Source organism: Ricinus communis, chromosome 5, assembly GCF_019578655.1.
Source record: "Ricinus communis isolate WT05 ecotype wild-type chromosome 5, ASM1957865v1, whole genome shotgun sequence".
NCBI lineage: Eukaryota > Viridiplantae > Streptophyta > Magnoliopsida > Malpighiales > Euphorbiaceae > Ricinus > Ricinus communis.
In genome coordinates this window covers 2,095,107-2,116,917 of record NC_063260.1, presented here as the reverse complement: position 1 = coordinate 2,116,917, position 21,811 = coordinate 2,095,107, and the positions used below count along the sequence as shown (strand labels likewise).

The 21,811-nt window shown below is 31.1% G+C and overlaps 3 protein-coding genes across 5 annotated transcripts; 2 read left to right on the top strand and 1 right to left on the bottom strand.

The window, feature by feature from the left end:
• The first annotated feature begins 1,173 nt into the window (after positions 1 to 1,173).
• LOC8268725 lies at positions 1,174 to 11,119 on the top strand. The gene is made up of 6 exons (XM_002521624.4): positions 1,174 to 2,577; positions 2,676 to 2,754; positions 4,026 to 4,596; positions 4,753 to 5,167; positions 8,629 to 9,900; positions 10,782 to 11,119. Exons 1-5 carry the CDS (start codon positions 1,348 to 1,350, stop codon positions 9,874 to 9,876), a joined length of 3,543 nt encoding a protein of 1,180 aa, XP_002521670.2. The 5' UTR covers positions 1,174 to 1,347; the 3' UTR covers positions 9,877 to 9,900; positions 10,782 to 11,119.
• A 2,605-nt stretch (positions 11,120 to 13,724) lies between these two features.
• LOC8268724 (putative F-box protein At1g65770) lies at positions 13,725 to 15,606 on the top strand. 2 transcript variants are annotated; one of them, XM_025157802.2, is made up of 2 exons: positions 13,725 to 15,032; positions 15,417 to 15,606. In XM_025157802.2, the coding sequence occupies exon 1, from the start codon at positions 13,844 to 13,846 to the stop codon at positions 15,005 to 15,007; it is 1,164 nt and encodes a 387-aa protein (XP_025013570.1). In that variant the 5' UTR covers positions 13,725 to 13,843; the 3' UTR covers positions 15,008 to 15,032; positions 15,417 to 15,606. The 2 variants fall into 2 exon arrangements, with proteins under 2 accessions (XP_025013570.1, XP_002521669.1); XM_002521623.4 differs by lacking the exon at positions 15,417 to 15,606 and adding an exon at positions 15,127 to 15,390.
• A 2,344-nt stretch (positions 15,607 to 17,950) lies between these two features.
• LOC8268723 (UPF0548 protein At2g17695) lies at positions 17,951 to 20,422 on the bottom strand. Of its 2 annotated transcripts, XM_002521622.3 has the most exons (5): positions 20,294 to 20,422; positions 20,041 to 20,126; positions 19,771 to 19,947; positions 19,473 to 19,671; positions 17,951 to 18,327 (listed from the first exon to the last, which is right to left on the bottom strand). In XM_002521622.3, exons 2-5 carry the CDS (start codon positions 20,097 to 20,099, stop codon positions 18,145 to 18,147), a joined length of 618 nt encoding a protein of 205 aa, XP_002521668.2. In that variant the 5' UTR covers positions 20,100 to 20,126; positions 20,294 to 20,422; the 3' UTR covers positions 17,951 to 18,144. The 2 variants fall into 2 exon arrangements, with proteins under 2 accessions (XP_002521668.2, XP_048230778.1); XM_048374821.1 differs by lacking the exon at positions 20,294 to 20,422 and having other exon boundaries at positions 20,041 to 20,272.
• Between the last annotated feature and the right edge of the window lie 1,389 nt (positions 20,423 to 21,811).

Here is a 21,811-nt window from a genome sequence, read left to right as displayed (position 1 = left end):
ATATAGTAATATTTGTATATATAATTTTAAAATATTATATGTTATACTATGATTTATTTTACTGTAGTACTATTTTATCTCATTAATCTTATTTATATAATATGACAAGATACTTATGTACCGTAGCTTTGATTTCTATCATCTCATTAATAAGATTCAGTATTAAGTCCAAAGAAAAACTTTAGTACTTAAACTTTCATTAAGTTATAATTTCTTCGTAATAATATATATAAATAAATAAATAAATAAATATATATATATATATATATATATATATAAATTTCTGAAATTTAAATTTTTTTAACATGAGTGTTTAACTTTTGACACATAAAATCTTTGTATTGATATGTATATTTATTTTTGACACATGTGATTCAAACTTATATATAATTTTATAATTTTTTTATTAAATTATTAAATAATAAGTTATATTCCTAACTAAATCCTGACTCTAATCCTAAAAAATAACATATTAATTATATTTTAATATTATACTAACTAATAAATAATTCTCTAATTAGATAATAATTTTAAATCTATCCTAAAAAATAATAAGATAATTATATATTAATATTATATTAACTACTAAATTAATTTTTTAATTAAACAGTAATTCTAATTCTAAATAATAACATCATAAATTATATTTTAATATTATATTCAACAATAAATTAATTTTAATTTGAAATAATAATATTAATTATTTTAATAGTATTAATTTATATAATACTAAAATTAATTAATAAATATCTTTTAAATAATATTTATATTATTTATATTTATAGAATTTCAAAATTTTAAATAAATTAAGAATTGCTATTTTTTATTTTTTTAAGTATTATAAATAATATTAAATATCAATAATTTTATTAAATTATATCTATTAATTTGATATTATAATTAAAATAATAATAACAATAGTATATTATACGAAATAAATAATTAATTTTATTTAATTTTAAATGTGCCGTAAAAAAAATATTTTACAGCATTGTTTAACTTTAAGAAATAAAAGAAATGGATTGTTACTTGCAAAAGGAAAAATATAAAAGATTCGAGATTCAGTATCATTCATCCATTCGTTGCCGGGAATCATTTATAATAAAATGAGTGACGTGGATCACATCCATCGGTAGCCCAAAAATATCAGAATCCTGATAAATCTGGAGCCGAACATCTAGATTTACATGTGAAAGCACGAAACAGGACAAAGACATTGGAGCTATAATAACAGTCCTTCGTCACAAAATTAACCATCAAGCAAAAGCAAACCCAATACCATTTTGTTACTGCAACTCTTTCTTTTGTGCTGTCTTCACCAAACAATCTGAGAAAGAAGAAGAAGATATGGACGGACATTCCGCCGGCCGCGAATGGGCAGATCTTCCACAAGAACTGCTAGAAATCATCAGTAAACATCTTGATTCTCGCATAGATGTTTACCGATTTCGTGCTGTATGCACTTCATGGAGATCCTCTGTTTCTTCTTCTTATAGGAAATTCCCCAGTATTCTCCTCAAGCTTCCTCCTCCTATACTAGCTGATGCTTTCTTTTCTCTTGTCACAATTTGCCGTCTTCAGCTGGTTGATGATGATGATGACAGTGATGGGAAGAGGTTGTCAAGGCCTAATTCCTGGCTGACTAAAGTAGAGGAATCAACTCGTGGGGAAATGCAGCTTTTGATCCCACTTTCAAATCGTCAGATTAAGCCTTCTCCTGGTATGATGACAAAGATGTTGAACTTGTTGAATTTCCGGTTAGTAGAATTAACTAAATCTTGTACTTTTAAACTTGCTACTGGTCGTCCTGTTCTGGGTATTGATAAAGCTGTTCCATTTCCAAATCGTGCTAGAATGAATGATATTAATGCTAGTGACTTTGGTGTTCTTGCTATCTTTCATGAAGGTAAATTGGGTTATTGGAAAAATGGTGACAGGAATTGGACTCTGTTAGATGATAGAAATTTTCATTATGATGATATCATATTCTACAAGGAAAAAAATTATGTTGTTGATAGAAATGGAACTGTTTCTTGGATTGATTCTTCACTGAATTTGATCCAATACTCACCTCCGCTGTGCGGCTGTGGTGATAAGAAAAATCTAGTGGAGTCTTGTGGAGATCTTTATGTTGTTGATAGGTATCTAGATGGAGAAAGGAGGATATGGCAAGGTCATGAAGGTGAACACATTATTAATCAAGAAAGGTTTAATACTGATGAGTTGTTCTTTAACCTTCTTAGAAACTATCCAAGATGTGGAGCTAAAACTGTTGATTTCAAAGTTTATAAACTTGATGAAGAATGGGGGAGATGGGTGGATGTCAAATCATTGGATGATAGAATTTTTGTTGTGAGTAATGAGGTCAGTTTCTCTGTTTCTGCTAAAGAATTCAATGGATGGGAAGGGAATTGCATATATTATACTGATCCAAATGATGAAGATTTTGGTGGAGAATTAAGTGGTTATGATGCTCGTGTGTTCAGATTAAAAGATCATAGCAGTGTCAAAGGATCTTGTTTTCTTGGTCATTCTCAACTGGTGCATCCACTCTCCAAAATTGGGCCACTTTATATCTGATAACATGAATGCAAGTGATTCACTTCATGTTTCTCTTGTTCAATAGCTGTGTGTAATTGTTAGGAAGTATTGATGATGGATTTAAAAAATTGTAGTGGTTTGGGAATCTTGTGTTGAAATCGCCGGCTATTGTAATTGCATATGCAAGAAGCTATGCAGTTGCAGTTTGTTTATGTATCAACCTCATGTAAATTTTTGCCAGAATACTGGTTTCTCTCGAGTGGAAACCTTTGTTGCTGCAGTTTATGTATTTGTTTAGACTAAGGAGTGTGTTTGGAAAGACTAGTAATAATTCAATTCAATTTGTTCTACTTACTAATCTTTCTTTATGTTTGAAACTTTCATGGTATCTTTGACAGTTCCATAGTACTGAAGTTTAGTACAATTATTGTTCCAATTCCAAATTTTAACCCATCAATGATGATATACTTTCACCAAAATGAATTAATATTCAAATTTGCGGATTAGTTCTCAGAAGAATATTCTTTTAGGCTTTGTTTGGGAAAAAAGAAAGGCAAGGTAAGGGAGAAAAAGAGAGTTAGGGAATAAAAATGGTGGATCCAGGAGAAATTTGTCCTATTTTCATTTCCTATTTCCTCATGTACCCTTACTTTCCCAAAAAAGGAAAAATGCCAATTCCCCACCTTTTTTTAGTTTTTCCCCACCCCACCCTTCTTTCCTTCTCCTACAATTTCCTCTCATCCTAAACAAAGGGTTAGCTTCAATATGAATGTTCTCTTCTGTGATAAGTACAAGCCCTGTTTTCCATAATGAAGTATACATCTCAATTTGTAAGAACTGGGGACTCTCTCGGGTTGGAGGCTTTTCATCTAATGTCTACTATCCATTGTTAAGTCTTATGTGTGTGTGTGTATATATATAAGGAAATGACTGATTATTGGGCCTTAAGGAAAACAAAGTAAAGATAAAAGACAGAAAATAACTGTGATATAAAAAATCAATAGATTTATCAAAAGCTACAGCAGATAATAATGTAAATAAAACTTAAAACACTTTCAAGAAAATTATCTAGTGCAAGAGAGCAATGCAAAACTGGAAGTACTTTTCAGAAATGTCTAAAGAAAAAATTGATTTTCCACTGTAGCTGTTGATGGCAATCAGATTTGTCTCTTGGCTCTTGCCCATTTCTTATTTGGCTGAGTTCTTAAAGAGCATGTATGATTTAAGCAATGACGTATAACATCATTATGCTACTGGTCATAAACGGTCTTATCCAATCCAATTATTAAATATTCAGAGATTTTTTTTGTTTCCCTAAAATCAGACCAAAGATATATCATGAGATTAGCTTACTCCCTTAACTAGTTAGACTAGGATTCTTCTATTAGGAACTTTAGTTGAACTAGAATTCCACTAATATAAGGCAATATCTAATAACGTGCATGATATTTATGACTGTATACACACATAACGGGTATCAACAGGTATAGAGAACAGGGTTTCTTGGTGTGACCTTGCCATGGATGTTTCACAACTGAAAATGTTCAAGGTCGACAGGGAATTGATATCTTGGTCTGATATTCCCATGCTGGCTTTAGCTTCAATTGCCAAGTTTCTACAAGCTCATCAAACTGATCTTATTAGTTTTCGCAGCGTTTGCAGTTCGTGGCGGAATTCAGCTCCTTGTTGTTTCTTGGAGAATTCTCTTTACCCTATTATTGATCTTCCTCTCCCTGATTTTGTTCATGGCATATTGTTTCGCTGGCCAATGTTGTCTAATGATGAAACCGACGCCATCAATTTTACATTCTCACGATCCATTATATATCTACTAGAACCAATATCACCTTCTTGTAGCAGATTCTTGTTGGTTAAGGCTGAACATCAAGTGGTGCAAATCGGAGGGAAGCATCAGCATAAAGTAAGCCTTTCTAATTTGTTCTCACAAGCAGAGAATACTAATTTGCATGGTCAGGTATTGTATTTGAGGAATTATCTTGCCTCTGAAATATGCAAAGCATACACCACAAATAGACATGAAGAATTCTTGTACAGGTTAAAATAAGTGATTTTTTACCCTGATTTTGCTTGGACTAGAAGAGAAGATTGCACCATCTTTGCAATCACGGAGCTTGGTATTTTGGGTTACTGGAGTTTTGAGGATTAAGATTGGATTTGGACTAGTATAAACGACAAATATCATTACTACAGAGATATGATAGTTTTCCATGAGCAAATATATGTTGTAGATGAATGGGGGACGCTATTTCTGATTGATTTTTCATTAATGAAAGTTAAAAAAGTTGCAGCTTCAATATGTGAGCATGGGGAGACTTATCTAGTGGAGTCGTGTGGTGATCTTTATCTAGTTCAAAGTAAAGAGGTTGATTTCAGAATTTACAAGTATAATGACAAGGAATATGATTGGAACATGGTGAAAAGCATTGGCGATCGATTGTTCTTCATTGGCTGTGGTTTTAACCATTCATTCTCTATTTCAGGTCAGGATTTCTCTGGAGCTAAAGGAAATTGCATATTTTTCAAGTCTGAAAAATCCATTCAAGAAGATGATGTTGAAGGTTGTGATTGTCATATAGGTGTCTACAATGTAGAGAATGGTAAAATTGTGAGGTTAACTTCTCTTCTAGAATTTCCAGATATTCAGGCCAAGATATCTTCAGCAAGATGCCCGATGTAAATCCTTAGTAATGTGTCTATTGCTCAGTTTCTAGTTAAAGTTTGACTTCACAAATTTTATTGCTGACAAGTTTTTATTGTGCTTTTACAATTCTCAAAGCATCCATTATTTCTCAATAATCACCTCAAAGAATCAACATACATATAATATAAAATAAAGTGGCCAAGAACTTTCCTGAATCTTAACCCGTCTTATACTTATTTAGCATATTAATTAAATATTTATAAATAAAAATATTTTTTATATATATATTATAGATTTTCTTAGATAATTAATTAGTATCTTATACTGTTGAAATATTTTTTTTCAATGTTATTAAATTTAAATTCTAATGATATATTTGATATAAAATGTTTCAGAAGTGTACTCCGACATTTTATCTAAGTTGGTACTCTCTTAGCACTACAAATTAAGAGAACCATTACTGAGGAATAGTAATCAGCAAAATTTAGTTACTTTCCGACCATACCTTATGCCATTCACATTCCTATGCTTTGCGAATCACAAAAATGGCTTTTTTTAGCTTAGCATGTTCCCAACCTAATGCTGAAGAAAAGCAAGCCTTAGCAAATCCTTAGTAATTTCTGTAAACGCCTCCACCACCAATATTACCTGGCAAGCTCAAAGAAGGAACTCCTGGTGTTAACTTTTCTTGCAATTAATGGGTACACAATGCAATTTTAGATCTTATATTAGAGAACAAGGGACATGAAAAATTTGAAGGTGATTTGTAAGAATTAAATTCAGTCACAAAGTATTTACGTATCCTTAAAAATTGATTGTCATCCATTTGGAGTTTGTAACTTGGTTCAATTAGTTACCAACGGTCAAGAGAATATGAGTTCTTTTCTGTGTGTGGAAAAATGGTGTTTAGAAGATGTCGAGAGATTAGACTGAAATAAAGAAAAATGATTAGTGATTTTACGTGGATATTTATTAATGTGTTTGATGCTTTCTTTGTAGATATGTTTATATCCATGCAAGAATTACGGTTTAAATTGATCTTCAACCATAGTCTGAAGGCTAGTAATATAAATTTGATAACATAAATAACTCGTGCGGAATGCGCACATACCTTTTACAGTCTAATATAAGTTCATAATTCTAATTTAAGTACACTACGATAAGGCCATAATGTTAATTTAAGTGGACTATAAAACTCAAGGTGAAACTAATTTATCAGCAATGTAGGATAAAAGTGCTCTAAACTACCAAGATAGAAACACACTATATACAACATCTTTCACCCAATTTCAAGGAGGGAACCATAAAACTGAAGTATTCTTAGGAGCTTGCCCAAGCTTTCCCCTTTACATATAAATGGCAGACAACTTGAAGATCTATACTTGACAGTTAGACATGTATCCCACTTTATAAAATTCAGTTTCTTTATTAGACCTGAAAATGAACCTTAAAGCTGCAAAAAGACTGATACAATTCGTATATCAAAAGTTACTATAAGGAAAATGCCAAATGATCCAAAGAGCTCAAATATGAGAGCTGAATTTAAATTGACAAGCTTCAGTAAAATTATCCAATGGAGAAGACACATCAATGTAACAAAAAGTTACCTTAAAAGAATCACCAAGTGTTTTCCATATAGCTAAGGGCAAAAGGACAACTTCAAAAGAGATTATGTGCATCTCTATAAGCATTCAAACATAATCTACAACCTAAACTAATAACTTGACCTCTAATCGGAAGTTGATCATCAGTTGGTAGCCTACCATAGAACATGTGACAATATAATACAAAATATAGGTTTAATGATAAAAAAATCTAAAATTTTATGACTTTTTAACCAGTTTGGCCAATCTCTTTACTATTAGAAAAAATGGTCAAGTTGTAAAATTATTGATAATTTTAGTCGATCTCAAATTTTAACAAAAATTAGATAACCTGACGTGTCATATGAGATGACATTACATAAATAAATCATGTCACTGTAAATTTATTCAATTTTAATTAAAATTAGTAATTAGCTAAAATTGTAAATATTTTTTAAATTCGGTCATTTCTATCAAAACTAAAAAATTCACCAAATTTATTAAAAGCCGCATAGATTTAGATTTGTTTTTTATCATTAAATTAAAATATAAGGGAATTAAATAATTACTTCAAATGATTCTTCCCCATAGAGGCTTAGCCTGAGAGGGATATTCAAGACTATATATTCCAACGAAGTAGTGAGCAATGACAACAAAATTAACCTCACCCATATATATGTTTTACGCTGTGTGAGTTGAGTTGCTTAAACTGATAGTAGAATCAAAGTTTCCTTTCAAAAACTAAATCAAATCTTCAAGTTCATAAAAAATTTAGACCCAAAAGTTATGGCAATAACACGGTTGAAAGTTGGTTATTAGGGCAAGGAAAGATAAGAATGGATTAAGTTGGACAAGAGAAGTAAGGTGGTTTGGCAGGAAATTTCAGACAAGAGCTTTCTGCAACAAGCTGGAAGACTGTTGTTTGTTGCTACTGTACATCTACCACATTTGGAAAGAGAGAATTGCCATTGTGTTTAGAAATTATCCTTTAAAATGTAAATGGAATGCTGACAGAGATTAGAACCACTGTTATTTTAAAATTCATTAAAGTGGGAGAGAATTCTAGATCGATAAAGTGTGTCAGAAACACCATTTTTATTGCTTTTTCTAATCAAATGTTGAACTTGAAATGTTAAGCTAAGGATATTCTTAAAGAAAGAAAGAAATAAATAAATAAATAAAGCTAAGGATTTGAGTAATTAAAGCTTGAAGATACAGTAGGTGCTGCAAATCTTGATATGTTTCTGCGTTGCAAACCTTGAAGATGCAACATATTTAACACATGCCCAATTCGCCAGAATATCTTTTCTAACCCATGAAGGAATATAGATCGTGGGTCAAATTTAATGGACTTAGATTAAAATTAATTGACTTTGGTCATTGACTAAAGTATAAATACACTATAAAAATAATTATTTTATTATTTTATATATATATATTATATTTAAATTTAATTTAAAGTGTATCGAATATCATTCAAGAGTTTGTCTAAAATCACTAAATCTAATGTAATTATATGTCTAAAATTCAAATTTAAAATCTTAATCAAGTTAGAAATTTTTTTTACCATCTTAATTACACAATATTAAATTTTAATTATATTTTCTTAAGAAATTATAATGTTAAGAAATAGTTAATAAAAAAGTATTTTTTTGTTAATATTATAAAATTAATAAATGGTATTTAGCAATTCCATTTTGAATTAGTAGCGAGCAGGCCAAATACGACCTGTCTACTACCCTTCAATAATGATCGTCTCCGTCGCATAGTTCGAGTTGACTCAAATCAGAACCACTGCAGCTCAAGTCAATTGGAAAAATAAAAAATTAAAACAAAACATAGAGACAGTTTCTGGCACAACATTATCATTACCAAGATTCTTGCAAAACAAAGGTCAGAGAGAGAGCAATGAATGATAGTGGACAACAGCAACAAGAAGAACAGCAATGGGCTGATCTTCCCAAAGAACTATTAGAGACAATAGGAAAATGCTTCGATTCTCGTGTAGATATTGTTCGTTTTCGCTCAGTTTGTTCTTCTTGGAGATCCTCTGCTTCTTGCTCTTTTGATCAAGAAATTCCTAATCTTCCTATCAAACTACCACAACCCATTAACTTTAATGCAAATCTTTACCAATCCACTATTTGCAAAATGGAATTTATTACCCATCAGAAACCAGAACCCAGTTCTGATTCTTCTTCTTCTTCTTCTTCAAATTCAGAGTCCAAAGGTTGGTTAGTTAAAGTTGGCGAATCAAAATATGGCAAATTGGAGCTTCTGCATCCATTATCTGATTACAAAATTAGGTACTCTCCTTTTGTGTTGAACTTATTGGATACTAATTTTGTCAATTTAAGTAAAGCTTTTATGCTTAAAACTCAATCTGGGTATCCTATTTATGGTGTGAATAAAGTTGTTTTATTTAGTAAAGATGAGTCTGCTATTATTGCTATTTGTCATGAAGGAAAATTAACTTATTGGAAAGATGGTGATGAGCAATGGACACTTTTGGATAATAACCATTTTGAATATGATGATATTATTGAATACAAGGGTCAGTTTTATGTTGTTGATAGATGGGGCACCGTTTCTTGGATTGATAAGTCACTGAGAGTGATTCAATATTCACCTCCTTTGTTTGGTTGTGGTGGGCGGAAGAATTTAGTAGAGTCCTGTGGTGATCTATATATTGTTGATAGATATCTTGATGGAGAAAGAAGGACATGGGATGATTATGATCGTGAAAGTGCTGCTGCTCGTCGTAGGAGATATAGGAAATGTAGTCCTAGGGCTACTGATTTTAGAGTACATAAGTTGGATGAAGAATGGGGTACATGGATTGATGTGAATTCCTTGGGTGATCGAGTTTTTGTTCTCGGTATTGATTGTTCATTCTCTATTTCATCTGGTGAATTTGTTGGAGGTAAAGGGAATTGTATTTACTTCACAGATGATGATGATTATGTTGGAAAAGGATTAAGTAATGATAGCATTCGTATTTTTCGATTAGAGGATCATTTCATTGAGAAAGTTTCAGCATTGCCTGGATTTTCTGAGATCTTTTGGCCACCCAATATCAGCTCAATATGACCAATGCTTGCCCAGATGTTCAGTGTAAGTAGCCATAACAGTGTGAGTTTTCTATCTTTTTTAAAGTTAAAATGAATAAATTGTTATTGTATCATTCTCACTGGTTTTAGTTTTGAAATCTTAAATAGATTCAGTAAGACATGGTTTGTTCTTGAACTTATGGGGTTCAGTGATAGTTTCTTGCATTTTGCACAAACCTGAAGAATTTTCTTATTAAAGCTCCTTGTACACCTACTTAAGGAGAAATTATCAAGTAGACTCGGTCTACCACATCATGTGCATAGTGACATGTGGCATTTTTTATTAAGGCAGTAAGTAGGGACCAAAATTTTACTGCTTTTGGGTCTATATATAGTCTACAAAATTGGCTCAGCTTCTAGTTCTTCTAACAAGTAGCAGTATCATGGTGCTCTGGTATTAGGCTATGTGCTTGAGAAAGGCGAGGAGCTTTGATCTTAAGAGAGAATAACTACATGTCACATTTAACTGAACAAAGAAACAAGTTGAGTTGCCATCAAAACATAAAGTTTTGGGTAACGTACTTCGCGAGATACATGTATAGGATTCCACTGTTCAAGGAACTGCGGCGATAATGATCTCAAGATAACTAAGAGCTTCAGTGGAGTGAATAATGTTTAAAATATGGGATGAATTTCTTAAAATGTCCTGTGCAAAAGAGAGCAGTAAGAGCATTGCGATCCTTTCGACCACTAGCGATTTTGTCTTAGAGTGAATATTATTTGACAGTGAAAATTGATAAAACAGATACATTGAGACAACATTAAGCATGTTTATGTTTAATCCGAGTCTGATAATGCTTCATCTCTTTTTCCCAATTGTTATACTTTTCCTTTTTCTTCTTCTTTTTATCTTTGTGTAATAATCTTTCACAACGAATTTTATAGGTGAGCTATTGAAGAACTTTTCTGCAGTTGAGAAGGTGGAAGCTTCAACTTGTAAGTCTGATAAATTTGAGCGTCAAGCCCTCACGATTCCGTTATGTCTCTTGTAAATTTCATTCAACTGGTTGTGTACTTTAAGCTTACATAGAAGAAGGTGGCGTTCTACGTTGATGGCCCCTTCTCCAGGTGTGGTTTATTGAACTTGCTATATGGAACTTTCCTATCCGGTGTCCTTCAGAGGAATTCTTATTCCTGGAAGATAACATTGCAGTTATAGTTCAACCTTCCCTGTGAATACATCAGAAGGTAATACTTTATGAAGACAGCAATATTTTAACCCATGAACAGGATCTATATAGACACATAGACTCATGGAGCCATACATCTCGATCGGAAAAGAATCAATAGAAAAAGAAAAAATCGGAATTGATCGCCATATTTCTCGAAACAAAGTAAAATGAAGTGAAAAGAGAGGGTCAAATCAAACTTTTTTTTTGTAATTTGTAAATGTAATTAAATATAAAATTTAGTCTTTAGTCTAATGTATTTGTTAATTTAATAGATGACTAACCAATTCCTTAAAATGAAAAATAAAATGAAAAAGGGGAGTTGAGATTCCAACACTCTTCTTCTGTACCCATAAAAAAGTATCGAAGGATTAAAAAAAAGAGGGTTCAAATCTCCTGCAGGAATGATTTTGAAGATCCAAAATAAGAAATAGTGGTATTTGCGCATCCTAGCAGACCAGTAGATTTGAATCTTGTTCCTACATGACCCGATCAATTTGATTAGGTACTCGCTATCTATTTTAGCTACATAACTTCATAATAATTCTGTAAAACTTATGCATACTTTTCTTCGGATTAAGTAGACACCTGTTACAATGAGGGATCAAGAATTCTCATTATTTCTTAGTTTTTGTATTTTATTTTATATTCTTTTTCTATTTCTTAATTCGCTCCGAATTAAGTACATACATATACTAGAATTTAGTATAAAAGATTTAAAAATCATCATATTCTTTTGCAATTGTAGGCCAATTCTCCCATAAGAATTAAAAACTGATAAGGAAGAACATTATTTTTGAGAGTAAATTAGTTTAAATAGGCTTTGAGCATCTGTACAGCCCCCTCAAAAAACTCTAGGCCTGAGAATATATTTTCTCTTTAGGTCTAAATCCGAAAAATCTGATTATTGTTTGAAGGGTTTGGAAATGAGGGGGTGAGTACGGTTCGGTTAACCGGCATGTGCTCACAAAAAAAATTCAACCGTTCAGTTTCGGTTTTTTATTTTTTCTTAACCAAACACCAAACTGAATATTCAGTTAAAAATTAGTTGGCTTTTAACTATTGTTTTTTGGTTAATCAAAAGAATAAAAAGCTAAGGAATTTATCATACCATCTGATATCTATATGTTAAAATAACTTATTTGCATTTCTACTAAATATGTCTTTAGTAAAATATTGTTTTTCTTCAATTATTCAAGATTTTTCAAATCTATGTGTTTATGATGTTTAATTTTTTTGGAATAACTTAATTAACTCTTTAACTTTAACTATTCCAAATTCATGAATTGACTCATCTATAATATTAAGAAAAATGTTATGTTCTATAGTTTCTTTTAAGAAATTATTATATTTTATATTTCTATATTTTAATACTTTAGTGATAAATTGTTTAACATTATTAATATGAGAATTTAGTTAAACTATTATTACTTTTAAAATAGTCAAGGAAAAATTATTGAAGTGTTAAAAGTTGAATTAAAAACTATAGATGTCTTATTTTTTAAAAATAAACCAAAAGGCCTTCGATGTAAGAAATGGAAAGTAGAAAGTTTGAATTTGTACTTAATCTATTGTAGATACGGCACTTTAATATTTTGAGAATTATACTGTTCGGTCCATTTGGTTCATGGATTTATAATCCTTAAATTAGACTTAATTTCAGGCTTAATTAAGCCATAAAATTGCCTATATTAAACATTGATTGATGCAAATATATTAATCCATAGGATTAACTCATTGTATTTTTGTTTTTAAAAAAAATTAATTCTATTTTTTTAACTTATGTTCGATAGGATTATTTAACTAGATAAATAAATTATTATAATAATTAAATTATTGAAATACTCTTTGCTCTATATATAAAATTTGTATCTTCCAATTTTTTCTTTTTTCTTTTTTTATCTCAGAACGTCTTCTAAGTCTATTCATCTAGTCTACATCAATTTTGGATTTAAACTATTGTTTTCCGCTCTAGGGTATACTGATATAAGTATAGGCAATTGTGAAATAAATTTAAAAATTAAAGTCATTTTAGAGAAATAAAATAAAAACTAAAGGTTATTTTAAAAAATCAAAATTTTATTAATTATAGATTAGTAAGCCTATTAGATATGACTTTTTAAAGACAGGGGAAGCTTGATTTTAGATAAGACTTATCTCATAAGCTAGCTAAGTTATTGGGATTGTTAAACCCAACCTTTATTATATGTACTAAACATAGTGTTATTTACTAATACTATAACTTAATTAAGCAATCTCATGTATCAAACGGACTGTTAACAATATATGTCCAAATTTATTAATAATTTTAATAGTTTTGGCAATTAAAGTCTGATTACCGCAAAAATCTTGTCAGATCATCCAAAACTTGTTAAAATTGACTAAAATTTGAAAAAAAATCGAATTATAAAACTATTTTTTCTCTTTTAAATTTTTTTCTAAAACTTTATAAATATGATATTGCTTATCTTGGATGAAAGCTAAGTTGATAAAGAGTGGAATGATGATAGAATCATAAGCACTTGACACTAAATGAATGAGCTACAACTATTGGATTACGAGTGTTAGTGAATTTAAATACAAATTGTTAATAAGTACTAAAATGTCATGAAAAGAACCACATAATAATTTGTGTGAAAAAATTAAACTTTACGGTTAAATCTTGTACTTTTCCAAATAAGAAAAAACGGCAGTGGAGAGACCACTTGCGACTTGAAAACACAGCTCAAAACAATGAATTCTACAACTGAATTTTGAGAAAAAGAAGGAGACATAGAGATGGGTGATATTAGGCGCCAATGGGCTGATCTTCCAAAGGAATTGGTAGAGATGATCAGTGAACATCTTGATTCTCTCATAGACATTCTTCAGCTACGCGCAGTGTGCACTTCATGGCGATCATCTGTATCATTGCCTTCATTTGATCAAGAAATTCCTCTTCAAATCCTCAGTCTTCCTTTCCCTTTCTGTGTAGATGTTGTTCTCTCTCGAAGGTTGATATATCGTTTGGAGGTAATCAATCACAACATAAATTGTTCTTCTTCAGTATCAAAGGGATGGCTGATTAAAGTTGGAGAATCCAGAAGGGAAAAGTTGAAGCTTTTACAACCCATTTCAGATTTCCAAGTTGGGTATTGTTCAATTCCTTTGGATTTACTTGATCTTCGTTTTGTTGAATTAATTCAATCATTTAAGCTTGAATTGGCAAACCCAGAAGGGTTTTCTGTTTTTGGTGTATATAAAGTCATTCCATTTTCACTTCCTGAAAGTTCTAGTGAAGAAGTAGATGGTATTATAGCCATTATTCAGGGAGGAAAACTTGGTTACTGGCTAGTTGGGGATGAGTACTGGGAGTTTTTAGATGATGGGGATTTTCGATTTGATGATATTATTGAGTATAAAGGTCAATTATATGTTGTTGATAGATTGGGTACTGTTTTTTGGATCGATTCATCGTGGGAATTGATCCGATACTCGCCTCTGCTTAATAGTCGTGGTGGCCGGAAGACTTTGGTGGAGTCATGTGGAGATCTTTATGTAGTTGATCGTTTTCTTGATGGAGAAAGAAACCATGAATATGAGACCATGGCTACAAGATATAGAAATATTAATCCCGATCGGCGTACATGTGAGAGATATCCCAAGACAATTGACATTAGAGTGTATAAGCTGGATGAAGAATGGGGTAGATGGGTTGATGTCAAGTCCTTAGGTGATCAAGTATTTGTTTTGGGTAGTGATTGTTCTTTCTCCATTTCATCCAGCGAATTAGATGGAGGAAAAGGGAACTGTGTTTACTTTACAGATGATGATGAAGCAGGAATAAGCAGTAACAATGTTAGGATTCGTATGTTCCAATTGGAGGATTGTAGCATTAAAGAACTAGACATGTCTCCTCAGTGTTCTGAGATATTCTGGCCACCCAATGTTGGCTCAACATAAAGCAAATGTTTGCTTGGATGTTCATGTAAGTTTGAAAAGTTATGAAGCTTCTATTTGATTTCAGCTAAATCAATAATTGCCTTCTTTTATTAGCTGTGTATTTTTAATTAATCTCTCAGGTGAATTCCATCAGACTTCGTTGATATAATTGCTTTGAAGTTGTTCCTGTTGATAATTGACTTCCCTCTAAAAGCACGAAACTTTATTTCCACAGTATCAACAAATGAAGCCTAGGAAACAGGCAAAACCGCATAACAACACAACTACATTTAGAAAATGAAAAACAATTGTTAAGAAAGGCAACCTGATATAATGAGACTATCTTCATACTTCTACAAGTACCTTTTTATACTCATCTAAGAAAAAGCAAGTTCTAAGAGTTGATTTAGCTCCTTATTTCTACTATCAGGCTACCACAGTTCTATGGAAAGCATCTGACCAGTGTCAACAATTTGAACTATGTTTGGCATAAGACTGAAGCTTTTGTTTTCCCTGTTAAGATCTATATGCAATTTGTATGGCAAACGAGGCAATGACTTGGGACCAAATTTTTTACTGCTTTTGGGTCTGTTAAATTAAAAATGGCTCAGTTTGTGATTCTTCCATTATGGGAGTTTGACACTTGCTTATGTGCTCCTGATCTTAAAGTAGGGGTGGAAGACTCCATAGTAATTGAAGTCATAGTCAAGTTGTTTTAGTTGCATCTCTGTGGATAAAACTAATAACTAAATGTTATATTTGGCTGGACAAACATAGAGGTTGAGCTGTCATCAAAATAGATAGTTATGGGGAATGTATAATGAGATGCATGGATAAGATTCTACCTTTAAAGGGGCTGCAACTACAATGATCCCAAAAGAGTTTCATTAAGATCTCAAATAAGTAATAATTTTGAGATGAAATTCTCAAAAACTCTTGTGCAAAGATAGTAATTAGGGCATTGTTAATAGTGATATTTAGAGAGCATATTTCCTTTTAACAATAAGCATTGGTTTTACATTAAAACTTTTGTGCTGCTAAAGTGCTTTTCTGCAGTCAAGAACGAGGAAGCTCCATTTCTTTTTAATAACACAAACACACGGAGGTTAGTATAGGACACACAAGCTTTTTTCATTCTTATATTAATCGCTCGTAGTTTGTTGATTGTGCTTATTGACTCATTTTCTATTTGATTGCACTCATTTCCTTTCTAAATTTTATCCTACTCTGTTTTTCTTGTAAAAATATCTCAACAACGCTATATTTAGGTTAAGCGGTCCGTTTATAATAAATTCATTATTGTTCTTTCTGTCAAAAAGAATGAAATCTTGATTAAAATGTGAGGTTCAAGCAATAAAAAAGTATACCATCTGGCCTTCTAAAAGTTCAACACACCTATAGTATTTACTGCTTTTGGGATTTCTAATGTACAATAAATGGCTTAGTTTCTAGTTCTTCTAAGAAGTAGGAGTATATATTGATCGAAAAATTGCCTATGGTGAGTAGCTTTGATCTTAAAACAGGGCTACAGTTTATGATAATCGAAATCAAGAGTCATCTCTTATCTTTGGATAAGGGAACATCTTTTATATATCAAATTTAACTGTACTTTGAGATGAAATTCTCAAGAATTCATATAATCCTTTTGACTGCTAGTGGTGATGATTTAGAGCAGATATTGACAGAGATGTCCCCTTTCAAAATGTACTTACTATAATTCTACACTTTAACATTTAATTTTGTTTTTTGTTTTTTTTTTTTCTTATATTCATCTATTAGGTAAATTATATAATGTATCCCTTATTTCTTTAATGTGCAGTTGTTATTTCTTTTCAGCAATAATCTTTGTGTGTGTGTATAGTTGTTATTAACATACATGTGCTAGTAATATATGATTATTTCTCAATCCTTGCAACCCAATTTCTGTTATAATCACTAAAGCATTCTGCTAACAATTGCATTATTAATTGCTCATCTTAGCTCTTTGCTGTGACCGGACTTGTGACTTCATATTAATAAAATAACCCAAATTAGTCTTGAATAGGCAGAAATTGCATCTATACCTCATTTTTGAAAGTTTACTATAGGTGTGAGATACCTTATAAATTTATAAAGATTAATATTTATTTTTATTTTAATAATTTATTAATATAACTAACTACTAGATTAGTTAATTATATATAGTATTTCACAATTGATTAATCAAATTTATTGTCTTTATTTATTAAAAATTTCTATCTACTCTTGAAATCTAATTACTAATATTTGACCTGTATAATTTTAATTTGTATAAATAATTTAAATTTTATATAGACCCATTGACGATCGAGATTAGTAAAATGACGTATAATTAAAAAATAAACTTATAATGATATTTTTTAAAACTAAATTTATATTTTGATGATTTCAAAAGAATAGATTAAACTCACATTTATTTTTTGAGTATTGCTAACTGCATTAGTAATTCCATATTAACAGATCTTTTAGCTACTGGTTGAGCTGCATGAAATGCATTTTCACTTAGGAGCAGGTTTTGCTCAGATGAACTCGTAATTTATTTCTTTAATTTGTTCAAATAGCTAAATATCATATTGATACTTATATGCAAAAGCCATTATTAGAAGAGTGCCGCAAAGCACAATATGTTAAATTACCTTCACCCAACCCAACCGCTATTAGGGGTAAATAGTCTTAGCGATACCTAAATTTTGACTTAAATATCTAACTCGTACAATATTTCGATTTTTTAAAAAAAAAATACTTAATTTCGATCTTACTTCCGAATAAAAGGTATCCCAAAAAGAATTAGATATGGCAAACTAAAAAAAGAATATTCTTTTTAGATAAACTAATTACATAGTAACATGTGACATTATTTATTAGTTGCATTTTTACTGGTTGGTTTCTAGTCATGGCTGGTTTAATAGAAATAAAGAAACCAATCAATAGAAATGCAATTCCGAATAAATAATCTCAAAATATTGACCGAGGGTCCATGCACTTATCCTCTATATTGAGCACTGTTTGCCGACAATGTTCATCAAGTATGTGCCTTGTACAAACAGCATCAAGTAGTTGAAAGACAATATTCAGTGCCGGGTTTACATTTGGATTTGACAATGATCCATCATTATATTTACATTTCATGCTACATGGGTTTATGAAGCATTGACATGTTCTAAAACTGCATTGGCAGACTGATTGGCAAAATCTTTTTGCCTCAATTTCACATATGGGTATCCAATAAAGGACAGAAAGTGGTCAGGTTTTGAGAAGGAAAGTATCTCGTACCACACTTGATTGTTCTCATCCATTTCAATTGAAAAACGCTCTTCCCCAGCCTGCTTTGGAGCAACACAGCAAGCAAAATAAGTTATGGTGAGAGCTTAGATGGTCTAAGTAGAGTTTTCATGCCATTATATCAATGTGGTGGTAGCTAGAAACCTGCCGCAAGCTAATGCACATGTCATCTAATGAAGCAAGCCAGGACATGGTCACATGCATGATGCATCAACTAACAGAAAGAATGCAACAAAATATTTCTAATGATACAGTTAAACGCAGAATAACCATTTTAAATTGTTGCTATTAGGACCTAGATAATGCTCATACTTCAGATTAGATGAATTCGTCGACTTTATTCTCCCTGTTCCAAAATCATTAATTTCAATTCATCGTTCTATTAGTAGTTTCACTAGTAAGTCATATTACAAGGAACAGTACTCAAACAAGAATGACAAAGAGGAGGTGAACGCATTAATGCTGAACAGTTCATTGCCTTAATCGCAAATGTTATCACTTTTGGATGTTAAAAACATGATTACTAGTAAACATTCACAAAATTCTAATTTACACTTGTCATAAGCTCCAGCATGGTATCCAGGTAAGTTCGTTAGGCAGTCAATTATTTGATTGGAAAATGTCTAAAGAATCCATGATGCATCTGAATCTAAGCACAAAATATGAAGGGAAAACTTCTCACTGTTGAGACGACAATTTATTAAAATAGGGAACATGGATTTCAAATAAAGATCAAAGGTATAAAAGGCAGCATGTTCATATAAAGGTCATAAAAGCTTCACTTTGCTTCGTATAATATCAAACAATATCACCACGTGGATTTATAAATATGTTGTCAAACTATTTCTATGTTTTAGGTAACCCACCAATCAATTTTGAAGGTAGAGTTGCATCAATGCCATTGTGGGTGTTTATGGACCAAAAAAACAAAGGAGTTACAGATCTAATTTGAATGCTTGCTTAAAACTATCATATTTGCTATCTATGAGCTGCAATGATTAAGATTTTCAATGAATCAAGCATGGAAAATAAGAATCCTAAACTTCCTTTCTACATTGATACGAAAAATAAGTATGTTGTGACCAACTCATTGTAACCTCAGCAAGTCAACTTGAATTTCAACATAATGATAATAGCAAAGCATACACAGCATCCAAATGTAATAACTAAACAAAGAAGCACTAACCAGTAAGTGACCTTGGAGAGTACCACCACCGAAACAAAACGAAGCCATACTCTTTTTAGCATTTCTACTCTCTTTAACATAAATCATCTGAAGAGGCATCATGACCCAGGGCAAAAACTCCTTATAACAAACACAAAATTTCACCCCACTCTGAATCGCAGTCTTCGGATCAACAAATGCCCAATTCAATCCGAAATGCCTACAATCAAAATTCTGTAATTACGACTTCCACTACATCTAATTCTCTCACTATGAATACCAATAAAAAAAACAAAAAGAAAAAAAACAATTCACTAACCTCCAATTTTGAAGAGCTGACTTGCCCTTATCAAAAGTATCAAGACCAGAACCAAGTAAAACACGAGCATGGTTCACAAAGAAACCATCTCTAGTAAGTTCACTGTCTTCTTTAAGGGAAGTTACTGGTTTTGCAGTAGCTCCCTTGTATTTGGGGTCATAATTGAAGGCACTTGACCTAAGTTATAAGCACAATCTACATAAGCAACTTAAATAAAACCACTAAATAAAGAAAAAAAAAAAAAAAAGAGAAAAATATCTACTTCTTTACTTGGTTAAAAAATCTTTCTGTTGTCGAGGAGATGGCCGAGTCCAGCTCAAGAAAACCATATCTCTCTTGAAAATATTATCAGTAACCTTAAAAGAATAAATGGGTATAATTATCAAGAATGAAATTGTAGAAAGCTGCACATTAATCCTATCAAGAATCAAGGTTATTTCTTTGAATACCCACATAAAATTTGTACGGGAAATAAAGAAATTGAGAAATGAAATTGCAAAAGCAAAGACTTAATATTAAATACCTTGCAGCTCTTATTTGCTAATGATAATCAGAGCTCTAGTTTGGATATTGAGAAGTGAACTTGTATATTTCTTTTCTGCAATAACGAACAGCGAGCTAACTGTTGTTTTTTTTCCTTTTATTCTTCGGATATATTTCACATGCAGTCCCAAACTTCAGGCGTGTTTTCAGCTTAGTCCTTAAATTTTAATTTGTATCATAAATATCCTTATACTTGAATTTTAGCAATTTTTTATTTTTTTTGCATTAAAACATGAATTGTTTTTTTTTTTAATTGAAAGTATTAAAACATGAATTGTTATGATAAACAATTTGAGTTTCCTCTTATATTTCTATTTTTTTCATCGCCACCTAAGAAATTGGCATCTACCATCTAATACATCTCTATAAAAAATATTTAATCGAAAAATTAATATTTAACTCGTCTTTATATCCACTGACATGATATATTTTATATCGTATTAATGCCGAATTAAGTTTCAATATATACAGCCTTCACTTAATAGTAGACTTCGTCCAATTATTTTGTGATTTTTACCGAACTTTTTTTTAGTCCAACAATGCTACCAAACTTTTTTTAGTCCTACAATGATCCATGTCAGAATTACAAAGAAAAATAACTAAGAGTTCAAAAGAAACCAATTGTTTGATGTATTTATGCATAAAAGTTTTTGTTTTTAATTGCTAATTATAAGATACCATTCTATTTGATTTTGCTATTATTCAACATGAGATGAAAAAGATAGATAGATATATAATGGCGGGTAGGAAGATGGAAGAGAAGACTATTTTTTTTTCAATTACATACGAGAGAATGAAGATCGAAACTTAAAATATGCATCAACTGTCAGGCTATGAAAGAAAAAAAAAAATCATGAGTAAGAAGAAGAAGTGAAATGTTATTTGTAAATATCAAACTAGATAAAAGAAGAAGCCAAGAATCAGTGAAAATGAATTCCACTTTAATTAGATATATTTCTTGAGTCACTGCTACCATGGTAGATTTTAACCCTATTTCATGAATTAATATTGGAGTGACATATCAACAATAACAACAAGTATTCTGTTTATCATTATAACTCATCTGCCTTTGCTGCAAGAAAAAGGGCATCCAAGATTGTTAGTTTCAGAGTTTACACCTCAAAGGAAGAGGAAGAAGAGAACAGGTATTGTGCTTTTACTAAACTGAATCTTTTTTTATCCATGGAAAACTAAGAAGACTATGTGTTTGCAAATCTTGCTAATCTCAGAGGTCTAGTGGTGCCATCAGATTTAGTAAAACATCATGTCTTGCCCCTTTTTATTAGCAACAAATATTTTGGGTACCATTTGGAATTTTGATACTAATTAGGATCATGATGATAATGAATATAATTTAGTAAGGTTGTTGTGTTTTGTGAGATAATCTTTTTGGAATTGGGATAACTTAAGAGATAGGATATTTTGATTGGTCTTTATTAGGATTCAACTCAGTCAAGATTTAAATTTTCTTTGCTTAAGATGCTATTAATTAGTATTA